The sequence below is a fragment of the Panthera onca genome, chromosome A3 (genome assembly GCF_046562875.1).
Source record: "Panthera onca isolate mPanOnc1 chromosome A3, mPanOnc1 haplotype 2, whole genome shotgun sequence".
Classification (NCBI taxonomy): Eukaryota; Metazoa; Chordata; class Mammalia; order Carnivora; family Felidae; genus Panthera; species Panthera onca.
The window spans coordinates 80,432,381-80,444,761 of NC_138341.1; the positions used below are offsets into that span (position 1 = coordinate 80,432,381).

The 12,381-nt window shown below is 39.1% G+C and overlaps 1 protein-coding gene across 4 annotated transcripts in view; it reads right to left on the reverse strand.

The window, feature by feature from the left end:
* The window catches only part of AFF3 (ALF transcription elongation factor 3), a 571,024-nt gene that overhangs the window by 432,983 nt on the left and 125,660 nt on the right, over positions 1-12,381 (reverse strand). For 3 of the 4 annotated variants that reach the window (XM_060645344.3, XM_060645354.3, XM_078444385.2), the window contains exons 3-5: positions 9,889-9,963; positions 7,457-7,577; positions 5,377-6,210 (exon numbers count right to left, since the gene is read on the reverse strand). In XM_060645344.3, the coding sequence (XP_060501327.1) occupies positions 5,377-6,210; positions 7,457-7,577; positions 9,889-9,963 (1,030 nt within the window). The remainder of the gene's footprint in view (positions 1-5,376; positions 6,211-7,456; positions 7,578-9,888; positions 9,964-12,381) is intronic. The other variant, XM_078444386.2, reaches the window with a different exon arrangement.

Sequence of the window (12,381 nt, forward strand, 5' to 3'; positions counted from 1 at the left end):
GGAAACATTTCCACTTGCCAGCCTTCATTTTGACCTTCAGAATGACCCATCTATAAGATGGAAAACAAGTCCTTTCATATCTGAGATCAAAGTTGTGGGTCTTCCCTCTTTTAAGTCTACAGGGTACAAGTTGTGTACGTCCTCACTCCGGGAACAGATAGCACGGATTACATGGGGAGGAGGAAGCGCAGAGGAGAACCATCTGTGCTGGTACTAAGCCCACCCCCCCGCTCCCCCTGCCGCTGTCCCACTGCCCCACAAGATGTGGCCTCTTGAAGGAGGATGGAAGTGATGACGATGGGGAGGATGAAACTACAACAGTCAGGGAAACCGAGTCTCCAATCTGGACATACACCCTCATTTCATCAATGAACCAGCCATCAGATAGCATGCTTCCATTTGAAAACATTATACATCTCAAATGTAATTAAGAAATTTAGACTGGCATGAATATGTAATGTACACATTGCTCTGCAGATGCCTTTTCCGTCCGACAGGCTGGTGCCGACTTTAATTTGGAAGAAATCCATTTTCATACAAAGGTAACCAAGAGTGACAGGAAATAGGAAGCCTACATCATTTATCTTCTGTGAACTTAGGGGAAAAAAATCAGTTAATTGCTTTTCTAGGAAGCTATTTTGTGGAATCACAGTGCTTTATCTTTCTGTTCTTATTCATGGTATAAATGGTGATTTTAAAATGCCCACTGTGAAAATGCTGATTAATCAATACATCTTCAACTATTTACTTATTTTAACAAAATTCTGACCAGCCAAAAATGGTGTCTCTGTTCTTGTGGATGAATTATCAACCACTAGGAAAAGTCCTAATATACACACAGTCTATTAATTGATATTCAAATTGAGGTATCTCTTTCCTCATCATTGGTTAAACTAAGAGCAACAGGTCCTGCATTCTCTCCTTCTTTCCCTGGCTTTTCAGATGTGTTCTATTCTCAGCCATCAGAGCCCTCTGTGAGAGTGGTCTTAAGTCACTGCTACTTATTAAATTAATAACAAACAGAAACTAAAATGTGTATGTTTTGGAATACCAGTGAAGCTGTAACTTGCCGAACAAACTGATTTCATAGCCCATGAGGCCCATATTCCTGTGCTTTGTCTCAGTGGCACTGCATATTAGGCTTTTTTATAGGATTGTCCCATTTCTGTCTTCCTGTATCACCTAGCATATACATATGTATTTTTAAATTCTACCAAGTTTGAGGCCAATATAAAGTACTCTTTTCAAATCTAAAATTATCATTTTAATAATAATTTTGTATTATTCCATGAGTGAAGGATAGATACAGCATGAAGCTAATGACGCATGAGCTTCAGGGCCTCATAAGTGAACATTCCTCCAAGGCCCCAGGAGGGGCTCTAGCAATGAGTTAAAGCATGTTTTTGTAAAAATTTCAAGCATAAGATAATTTTTCTACTCCTTTTTTCCTAACGAAAACTCCCAAGACAGTATTTATTTTAGGTCCCACAAAACCTATATCTACTCCTAGGTTAACAGTCCCCAGTGTCTGGATCTTGAATTACATGTAAAGGGCAAAACATCAATTTTGTGTGTGTATGTGAAACAAAAAATTTTCTTCAACTGCAAATAAGATTTAGTGTGCCCTACCCAAGAATGTTCTAGAACACATGCTGCAGTCATTTCTTATGTCCCTCACCTAACGCTAGTCACCCTTCCAAGTGGCACTCCAGGGAAGGCTCACTTAATGAGGGATGGCATCAAGAATCAAAAATTCAGCTATAACAACAAAAATATGTTTTTCAAAAATTAAACACAAAACTGTGCTGGGGAAAACCAGCCAGGAGACAGGTGTATCAGTTAAGGAACTCCCTTGAGGTCTTTAACTTCCACATCAAATTGCACTGAATTTTTCCACACTAATTACCTATTATTGAAGACTAAAGAATTATAACAAATAATTCTCCATGGCAGCAGATAGAGTGCAGATGTTGTAAGAAAAAGAATGAAAAATTTCATGAAGTGTAAAATCAGGCAAAAGAGATTCACAAATTCTCAATTTTTTAAAATAACATTGAATAGTTTTCTACCACAAGGATTATGAAGGTGAGGAAATTTTCTAGGACTAGAAGGCCAATTTTAAATTTAGTTTGGACTGTACGTGAGAGAAATTGCAAATTAAAAGCTAAGTGCTGGAGTCTAATTTATTCAATTCATGTAAATTTCTTGCACATAGAGATCACATCTTAGATTTTTTTTTCAATTTCTCACATCACATTACACCTAGTCATTGATTTGATTTCTTATGAGGACTGTACCTACACAATGCCATACAGCTATATTTGCATCTCCCTTGTCTTTACGTCATTTTTACCTAACACTTCCTTTCAGCCCCCAAAACCTTCACACAGGCATAAGTCTTATTCTACACCTAATGCCCTGGGAAAGTATAGTCAAATCAGGAAAGTTCCTTTCAGGTCACTGCCTCTGTAAATTTCCCTAAGATAATGCATTCCTTACCTCATTGAAAATTAATGTCAGTACTATCAAGAGAACAGTTTTTTTTTTTTTTAATTTTTTTTTTTTTTTTAACGTTTATTTTATTTTTGAGACAGAGAGAGACAGAGCATGAACAGGGGAGGGGCAGAGAGAGAGGGAGATACAGAATCCGAAACAGGCTCCAGGCTCTGAGCTGTCAGCACAGAGCCCGACGCGGGGCTTGAACTCACGGACCGTGAGATCATGACCTGAGCCGAAGTCGGACGCTCAACCGACCGAGCCACCCAGGCGCCCCAAGAGAACAGTTTTATATAGGTACTATCTGCGTAAAAAAAAAATAGGCATTAATATTTCTTATTTGCCACATTTGTTTTATTCTCTCCAGAAAATAAAGGCAAATATCCCCATAAAAGTACAAACTGATTAGCTGATAAAATTCTTCAGTTTCTGTGCTATGATTATGGATTTTATAGAGATGTCCTATAAATAATGATATACCTGCAAAAGGGTATATATAAAAGGGTCTCTCGGAGTACTGTTAAAACAAACAAACATACAAACAAAAAAACTCTTTGAGTCTGAAAGATGGAAAATGTAACTTATAGATACTATTCTGCTGCTAACTGGGAAAGATTCATTTTCTTATTATAATAGACTGATTAAACACACAAGTGTTGCAAAATTCAAATTATCATATTTTCCATAATATGCAAAGTTTTTTGCTAAAATAAGGACTGTATATCTCTCATACCAAAAACAAAAAAACCAAATCCACCAATTAAAACTTTGTTTTACGAATGACACTTCTTACCTTTTCCTAACCAGGCTTGATTGACCTCTTTAGAGTATTCAGTATAGAATGTTAGGAAGGAAGCAAGCTGACTGGCTCGATGTCATTACATGGGGGAAATGAAACACTTCCTTTTTAAAAGCTCTAATTTCTCCTGGTATGACTTTCTATCCTAGGCATTTCCCTCTTTCTGTGATTACTGAACCGTAGTACAATGTGTCATTCCCAATCTGGGGTCTTGGAAAGGCGTCCTGAAAGTGTCCATGTTATTAATGACATACCCAAAGCCTAATGAAAACTGTATAGTTATCTTCATAGGATTATACTGGCTATCAAAAACTGGCTTTTAACCAGGGCTTTATCAACTCATTGAGTTACAAAGTAAATAAATAAATTACTACCTAATAAATTTGAAGTTTCTTTGGCACATAAAAATCATTTTAACAGGGAATCAATTGGGATTACAATTATAAAGGATTCCTGGTGGTTGCAGCCACCTCTGTTCAAGGATAAGCCATGTTTAATTTGCCAGGTCATTTGATGACAACAAAAATCAAAGGGCTTGATAAATTCATTTTGTAAAGTGATATTAATGTGTGTTTCCTACAAACTTTTAAAAACATAAATGCTTGCAGAAATTATGTGTTGCTTCTATTAATTCCTAAGAATACTTTATGGGATCCATCATAAATGAATAATTAAAAGGAGTTACTAGTATACATGCCACTTAATTTCTTCTTTAGAACCTGTATAAACACCTTAGAGTAAAAAAATATATATCTTTTCCTTCAAGGGTAATATGTTGATCTCCCAACTGGTGCATGGTGCTTTCTGAAGTGATAGCTCAGCTCAGAAATGATTAACTTCAGCCTTGTCAGACTCCCAACAAGAAACATCAAATCATTCGTGTTTCATTTGGTTATTAAATCAAATTAAAATATACAGAATATCCTGCAGTGTTACTCCATCTTTAAAAATGACTGTGTCAAAAAGAAAAAAGAAATGGACAGTTCTTAAATCCAATGCTCCAGAATTCACATTTTATGTTTGTTAATATACCACATCACAGCAAAACAAAACAAAAAAAAATGTGCAGGCATACTTTTTCATGTGCTCTTGACAACTGTCATCAATTTGTAATATAGTCTGAAATGTGGTTCTTTAAAACAAAACTTCATTTTCCATCCAGATTTACTGTTCAAGTGAGTAATCATGGCTTCTTTGCTACCCCTGTGATTATGTGATTTGCCTTTTTGAATTCTAATACTCTATACATCCAATATACATATTTTATAATGCAATAAATAAATACTTTAGATTAAATTCAAGACGCAAACCAGAAGAATCTGAACTAAAAGATTTCATTCTCTTCATATAACCTAAGATCATTTTTATAGGACAAGGAGAGTTCTTACTTGATGCAAATCAATTAACCTGGATTTTAAATATTATAATATGGACAAGACTTTGATACATTTGAATATGCACCATACTTAATATTAAGTGTTTTTTTTAAGTAGGCTCCATGTCCAACACGGGGCTCGAAGTCACAACCCTGAGATGAAGACCTGATATCAAGAGTCAGATACTCCACCAACCGAGCCACCCAGGTGCCCCTCAATATTGAGTCATTTAATAGTTACTTTAAAAATCATTATGAGGTTTACTTTGTGAAATCTGTGCTCGAACATTCCAAAACTGACAAAAGCATCAAACTTCTGAACTCTTTTACATAAAAATTAACCTCTTTATATATAGCCTTTATGATACTTTTATTTCTAATATATAGTATCTGTGTCAACACTGACTCATTAACAATACAAAAAAAATCCCTTGAACTATATTAAAGGAGACATTCCTTTCCTGAATGAATGTAGACACATAACTGCATGTGTTGGAACTTAAAAATAATTTGGTGATAATCAATTTGAGAAAGTTGATAGGAAACCATTATTTATGTGTACATCCTCCTTTAGTGATTGCTACAAATCCTACCATATGGAGTTGTTCACACACTGAAATAAAGAAACATGGGAGTTTAATTTGTAATCGTCCAGTGGTCACTTAGAACTGCTCAGATGTATGTAGGTGGTATTGAGAAAACTTACCTCTCCTTGCTTGGGGATGCTGAACTTGGACAGCTTGGCCTTGGCTCTGGTGGACTCTGGCTTGGTGGCCGGGACTCCCCTGTATGACGTACAGTGCACACTGGTTTCTGTGGATGACTTAAGTTTTGGAGACTCATCAGGAGCCTGATCTTGGCCGTCCATCGGCCGCACATATGCAGTTGGTTTCTGCTGAACCAGGCTGGGTTTTGAAGCCAGGGATGGAGGAAAGTTCTGAACACAGTGTCCGCTGCTGCTGTGCTTGGCTGCCATAGCAGGTGGCCTTTCCTGGGTCTGAAGACCCACCTCTACATTGCACACTTGCTTGGCTCGTGGCTGCTGTCTGCCAACACCATCTCCAAGCAAGGTCCTGAGAGAGCCTTGTGCTGAGTTGGAAGAAGAAGAAGAAGAAGAAGAAGAGGAAGATGAGGATGAGGGGCTCGACACAGAGTGGTTAGGTTTTTTATTATGGTTCTTTGGGTTAGCAGATCTGTTCAAATCAAGCAACCTGGGTCCGTGCTTACTTGCTCTCTGTTGGCCATCTGATGGTGGGTGCCCAGCCTTCTGCCAGCCCATGGTGCCCCTCTTACTCTGCTGCACGGGGACAGCTGCTGGTGTGGAAGATGCAGTGCTACAGACAGATGAGGGCTGGGTCTGGGCTCTTGAATCTGCAACAAAATGTTCATCGATCTTGTTCACAGGAGCCTGAGGAACCCCAGGTTTGGGAACGCCAACGAGATGACTCTGATTAGATCTATCAGTTAAAAAGTCTTTCATTTCATCGTAATTGCCTAAAGTATTCTGGATCCGGTTGGAGAGCTCATCTCCCTTGTTCGTCTGGAGAAAGAGAAACACACGTACCCTCTTGTTAGAGACAACAGAAACACAGGAAACAACGGAGAGGTGCCATTATTGATCACAGTAGGCTTGTCACATTCAGAATAAGAGTTGGGGGATGACATCAAAACTGTCCTTTGCTGGGGCGCCTGGGTGGCTCAGTCGGTTGAGCGTCCGACTTCGGCTCAGGTCATGATCTCACGGTTCGTGAGTTCGAGCCCTGTGTTGGGCTCTGTGCTGACAGCTCAGAGCCTGGAGCCTGCTTCAGATTCTGTGTCCCCCTCTCTCTCCGCCCCACCCCTGCTTGTGCTCTGTCAAAAATGAATAAACATAAAAAAAAAAAAACCAAAAAAAACCTGTCCTTTGCTGAAGAAGTCCATCCACACTCTGTATCATGCCAGAACCAGGAAGCTGTTAAGAGCCTTAGACTACATCAAAAAGGAATCTCTCCTTGGTGGTGTTCTACAGCTAAGGAAATCAGAAAATTTACCACTGTAGCTGCACACAACAGTCTCAATTAAGACTTTCCAGGATTAGGTTTTCTTTTCTTTTTTATAGTCCCTTTGGAAGCTTTTCTTGAAAATTCAAATTTGGCTCAAATTGTTCTGCTGCCAATTTCTAAATATATAATTATTCTTGTCAGAATCCCAGAGGGACGGGCAAAAGAAGTCAGAGTAAAGCTTAAAATGAACATGGGGCTAAATGTGCAAGAAGCCACCAGCCTAAACTATCCATAGTTCTGTGCAGCCTCAGATATTAGTGAAATCTTGGAAGACCTTTCATTTTGGAAGAGAAGCTGTATCTCTGACCTTTGGTATAAATGAGAAGCAATCCAGCAGCTTTTTTCTCATCACCCTATCAGGTACCCTGATTGCAGCATGACCCATGTGTGGCAAATGTTACCAAACCTCTTTATATTTCCTAATAGCTGAGAAAAAAACATAACAAGTGGCATTGACTTTGAAAATCAATGCAGAAATGAAGTCTATACTATTGATAAAAATCACAGCAAGCAGCTCTCACTATTAAGCAAAAGTTATATTTTACTGAGGGAGCAGGCAGTCAAGTCGTGTGAACTAAACACCAAGATCTGTGATCTGAGAAGACCTCATTTTGAGTGGCTGAGCTGTCTTCCTGGGCTGACCAGGCAGAGAGCCAGCTGAAGTTTGGTTGGTCGACTCTTCCAATACAGACTGAAAGTAGAGGTACAAGTGAAGGTGAAGATGAACAACAGAAAACCATCTACCTTGTAGGGTTCACTGAAAAGGGAGTAACTCGAATTAAATGCGCCATCATCCTGCTGAGTTTCCTGATTTCTTCTTTCTCGTTCTTTCCTCCGTAACACATTTCTATCTGGTTCATAGACGCTGCATCAGGAGAAAGAAAAGAGAACAACCACATAGGAAAAAGTTAAAGGCTAAAGCCCAAACATTCCCCTGAGTGCAGAAGTCTGGGTCATGGACAAATGGTGATGATAAGAACATGGATCAGATTAAAGCCAGTCTAATCAAGCAGTATGAGCTTGGGTGTCTGATAATTACATTCTTCAGGAGCAAAAGAAAATCCTTAGGACAAGTTCCAACCAGTACTAGACCTCTCTGCCTGATATGTAAAACAGGAAATATCTAAGCAATTTTGACAGGAGAAGACTGAAAGTAATCTTAAGGCAGACAGTAATTACAGTGATGTGTAAATAGAAATTATGAGCATATTTCCTCTTAAGACATAGACTCTGAGTGTTATATGGGAATGCTTCTGTTCTTGTCTTTCTTTCTTTTTCTTTTTTTCTTTCTTTTTTTTTTTTTTTTTTTTTTTTTTTTTTTTTTTTTTTTTGCATGGCTGTGTTTCTGTAGTGATTCTTTCATTAACTAGCTCCCTAAAGAGCTGTTAAAACTCCATGCTGCAGTGGTTTTCACAGTTATGAGCCTTCTTCTGATCTCTGCTAATCAGTCAAGTCGTCAAACTACTACTGAATCAATTCTTCCTTCTGATATATTTGACACTATCACTCCTAACTATGAAAAATGTGCCAGGAGGAAGGGGTGCAGGCAACGAAGGGAGAGAACGGAAATTGAATTATGGTGTGTCATCAAGAATCTCAGCCTTTTTGTTAAAGAAAATTAATATCTATTCTCCCAAAATACAATTATGAAGTGACCAGACACCAGATAACTGGGAGGACTAAGGGAGTGTTCCTTCCCCCTCATAAGGAGGAAATAAAGGGGCTAATTCAACTAATAATAAGGAAGTGACCCGTTTACTGAAGGAAGGAAATACACATGTTTTTTTCAGCTTGGTACATAAAGTAAATCTGGCTCAGTGGAGACAACATAACTGACATGTCCCTCAGAATGAGCACTGTCTTCATTTCCTAGCAGAAGCATTTTAAGTGACCTTGTTCTGCTTAGAGCTCCCACTTGATCTAATGCACAGATGCCTGAGCTGGGAGCCGGGACAACCACCTACTGACTGTGGTTCTCCCATAACCAGCGACATGATGATGGGAAAGCCACACAACCTCTCTGCACCCCAGTGTCTTCATTATAAAACAGGGATGTTTCATGGCGTTGTAAGGTTTAAACGTGAAGGTAATCTACAAAATGGCTTTGGAATAGCTTTAGGTGCCCAAACTCCAATGTACTGCTTTTAAATGTTGTTAATAATGAAAGGATCTGTGGGTTCATAGAAATATATGAAAGAGTGAGATCCTGTTTTGTCTAGTTTTGTTTTAGCTGAATTGCCATCTTGAGTATAAGAGAATATTTGTGTCATGTAGCTATAGAGGACACAAATAAAATGATCATAAAATAAATATTGCTTATCCTTCTAGCTCTGCCCGGGTGGATAGAATATACTTTAAATTCGCTAAGGGGCAATGCTAAATATGCTTTCAGCAAGGCTGGGAGAACACCTAAGGAATTTCATTTAAATTTAAGATTAGGAAATGTTAAAATACCCAGAACATATCACCTATTAGCATTTTAATTCATCTTTCGTACGTTACCCAAAGTTATTAGATTGGGGAGTCCAACCAGTGACCTTCACATAAACGGAGGCTGCAGCCACAGCCTTACCAAATGAGAGGCTCACAGCTCTGACATTGCGATCACTAAGAACTCTCTGGATGGCTATAGTGATAGTGACTGGCATAAGGGAGGCATAAGATGAAAATGACACTCTTATTCACAGAACCAGGCTTCAAGTTCAAAGAAGAGGCTATGATTGCCTTGCCCTGCTTGTGGACATTTGCAATATGAGACTGCAGCTTTCACACACATTCCATGGATTTCAAATGGAGACTGCTCTGACAACACACGACTCATGCTGTGGATGGGCATGAAGTAGCCTTAACCAAGGGGACAATTCGAGTTTTACTATGAACTTGCTAACTTTAGAACCCAAACCAGCATTTGGCAATCAGAAAAATAAGCTTGCATACCATGCACCGTACTTCTTCCCCTCTCCAGCACACACAGGTATCTGCGAAGCACCAACTATGCAGGACTCCATGCACAGAGACTTCCATAAACATGCTTGCTGCCCTCAGGCAAGGTCAAACCAACCAAACACACAAGACTGGTATGATGCATGAAGTGGCCTTATGTAACATGGAGCAGGCAGGTGGTCATTTAGGATGATTTCAGGACTTCTGAGAGGCCCCCATACCCAAAATAATACCTCCTACATCTGCTGGCTGACGACTGAAATTCCACAACTAGAGAGTCATTCCTCTGGCTTAAGATGTCTTCACCCCTGTAAAAAATGTAGACACCACAAGAAGGGGAAACACTTTAACCTGATCAGCCCTTGGTATCTGAATGTGTATGAGTTTGTCAGCATTTTTGCCAAAGGCCAATGGGAAAGGGCACAGGACATGAGGGTCCAAATATGAGGCATGACAAAAAAAAGGAGGGATGATGTAGAATATAGCAATGAAAACAAATTTATAAACACTGCCTACTCTGCAACATGGCTTAGATGTTTAGCATTAGGCTGAAAGCAAAAATCAATTAGGCAGATATCAGACTTACTGTATTTTCCAGGGTCAGGGAGTAAAAATCACTTAAAAATATGGAGAAGTTGGGAGGTGAGAGGCAAGCTGCTCCTCTTTAACTAAACCTGCTTCATTCACCAATCCATTTAAAGATAACCAAAAGCACTCCAAGATGCACACCAGTGCTGGCTAAAGTTCTCTAATGAGGTTCTACCTGCATACCCAGCCTATAGCTTCTACTACTAAGAAAGACTGAACACCCTCAGGACCACCTACACATAGTCTACTAATAAAAATGCACTGGCCATTGGAGTGTGTGGGTGACTCAGTTGGTTGAGTCTCTGTCTGACTCTTGATTTCAGCTTAGGGCATGTTCTCATAGTTCATGAGGTTGAGCCCCACATCAGGCTCTGTGCTGATAACATGGAGCCTGCTTGGGATTCATTCTCTCTCTCTCTCTCTCTCTCTCTCTCTCTGCCCCTCCCCTCACTCTCAAAATAAACAAATAAACAGTTTTTTAAAAATGCACTGGCCATCTTTCACGGGATAGCCATGATGCTTGTGCCATGCAATATCCTCCATGCCACCAGATGAAACCAGAATAATCAAAAATGACAATCATCCCCACCTCCTCCGGAAGAGAGCAAAGGAAACCCAAAAAGAGAGCTAATACGTCTTCAATGCTTTCCCTTTGGTTTCTCTTCCCCAGCCTCCACTGAACATTTAACCCTTCCTAACGGTGACCCTCCTGGTTCCTCATCCTTAACTAGAACCACAACCCTTACCTGTCACGTCAAGCCTAGGAAAATGTCACCTGCTTAATGCAAATGTCATTGTAGAGAAAGTCTGGACTTACATGCCCCATCTTTCTCTAAATGTCTGAAATTTTATCTCTTTGGTCAACACTAAATGTTTAACTCATAAAGACCGTATCTTCTTGACAGTAAGTCCACCATTCCACCAATTACCAGTGAAATCTCTGTAGGTACTTACAATTCTGGAGAGTGCTTTTCTCTTGATTTCTCACCATTAAAACTTAGCCCTCTTCCCTCCTCTGCCATTCAAACGATGTAAAGCCCATGTCATTTGCTTTAGAAGCAAAGGAACCTTTCCCCTGACATGCTGAAAGTCAGGTCATCTTCCCTGGGGATGGTCGACTAAAGTTGTAGAGAATTCTTATTCCTGGCATGCCAATAAATACATTAGACTCAGTAAGAGCTTCGTATCATGAGCTGTTTTGTTATTGTTGTTGTTACTAGCAGATGGTAAAATCTCTATCATCTGTAAAGTTATTCCTTATTTCTGTGAAAATTGTAAGAATCACATTCCTCAAATGTATGTCACCAAATGTATTTATTTATTTTGTATGAAAGTGGAGGCAGCCAACTGCTACAGTATTATTTATTATATATTGCAAATGCATAACATACCCAGAAAATGAAGCTTTTTAATCAACTACCTTTAAAAGACTAACTTATTTTCAGAATAAAAAAAATAGCCAGTGAAAAACATAGTAAAAACATTTCTGATCATTGCCCTTTATTTGTTTTTAATCTATAAAATGAGGTAAGTATAGGGTTCAGGGCAAAGCCAATTATGCTGATTAGGGAGGAATAGAAGTCCAAACATGAAATTATCACCATTTCCAAAATTAATGTATCCTTGATCATATGGTAACAGTATGAAACTGAATAATAGCAATACCTTTGTGTCTTATAGTTTCTCCCTTCCACTGGGCTCAAAACGTTTCACACATATGTCCCTTAATTATCCTTACAATGTCCCTTGGAGAAAGACAAGGATGGTAGATATTATTGCTAGGCTACCTTTTTTAAAGATCAAGGGACTCAGTATAAGAGTTCAATCACCAAAACAATGTCATAAAGAAGACATCATGTAGAAGGGACAGCAATGTCAATCCATAGAGGAGGGGCTACCCGGGAGCCAAGAGGTGGACATACTTCCTAAACCCTAATGTCTACAAGCCCCGTATTAGAAAACAGTGAATGTTTCCCTCACAAAAGCAAAACAGGACAATGAAACATAGGGAAGCTACTTTCCATTCAGAAAGAACTAAAAGGAGAATTCTGGAATAAAGGCTGGGTTGTTATAATTTTTTATAGTCCCAAAAAATGAAAGACAAAAATCAGTTTCTTTCCACAGTACACATGCCAAAA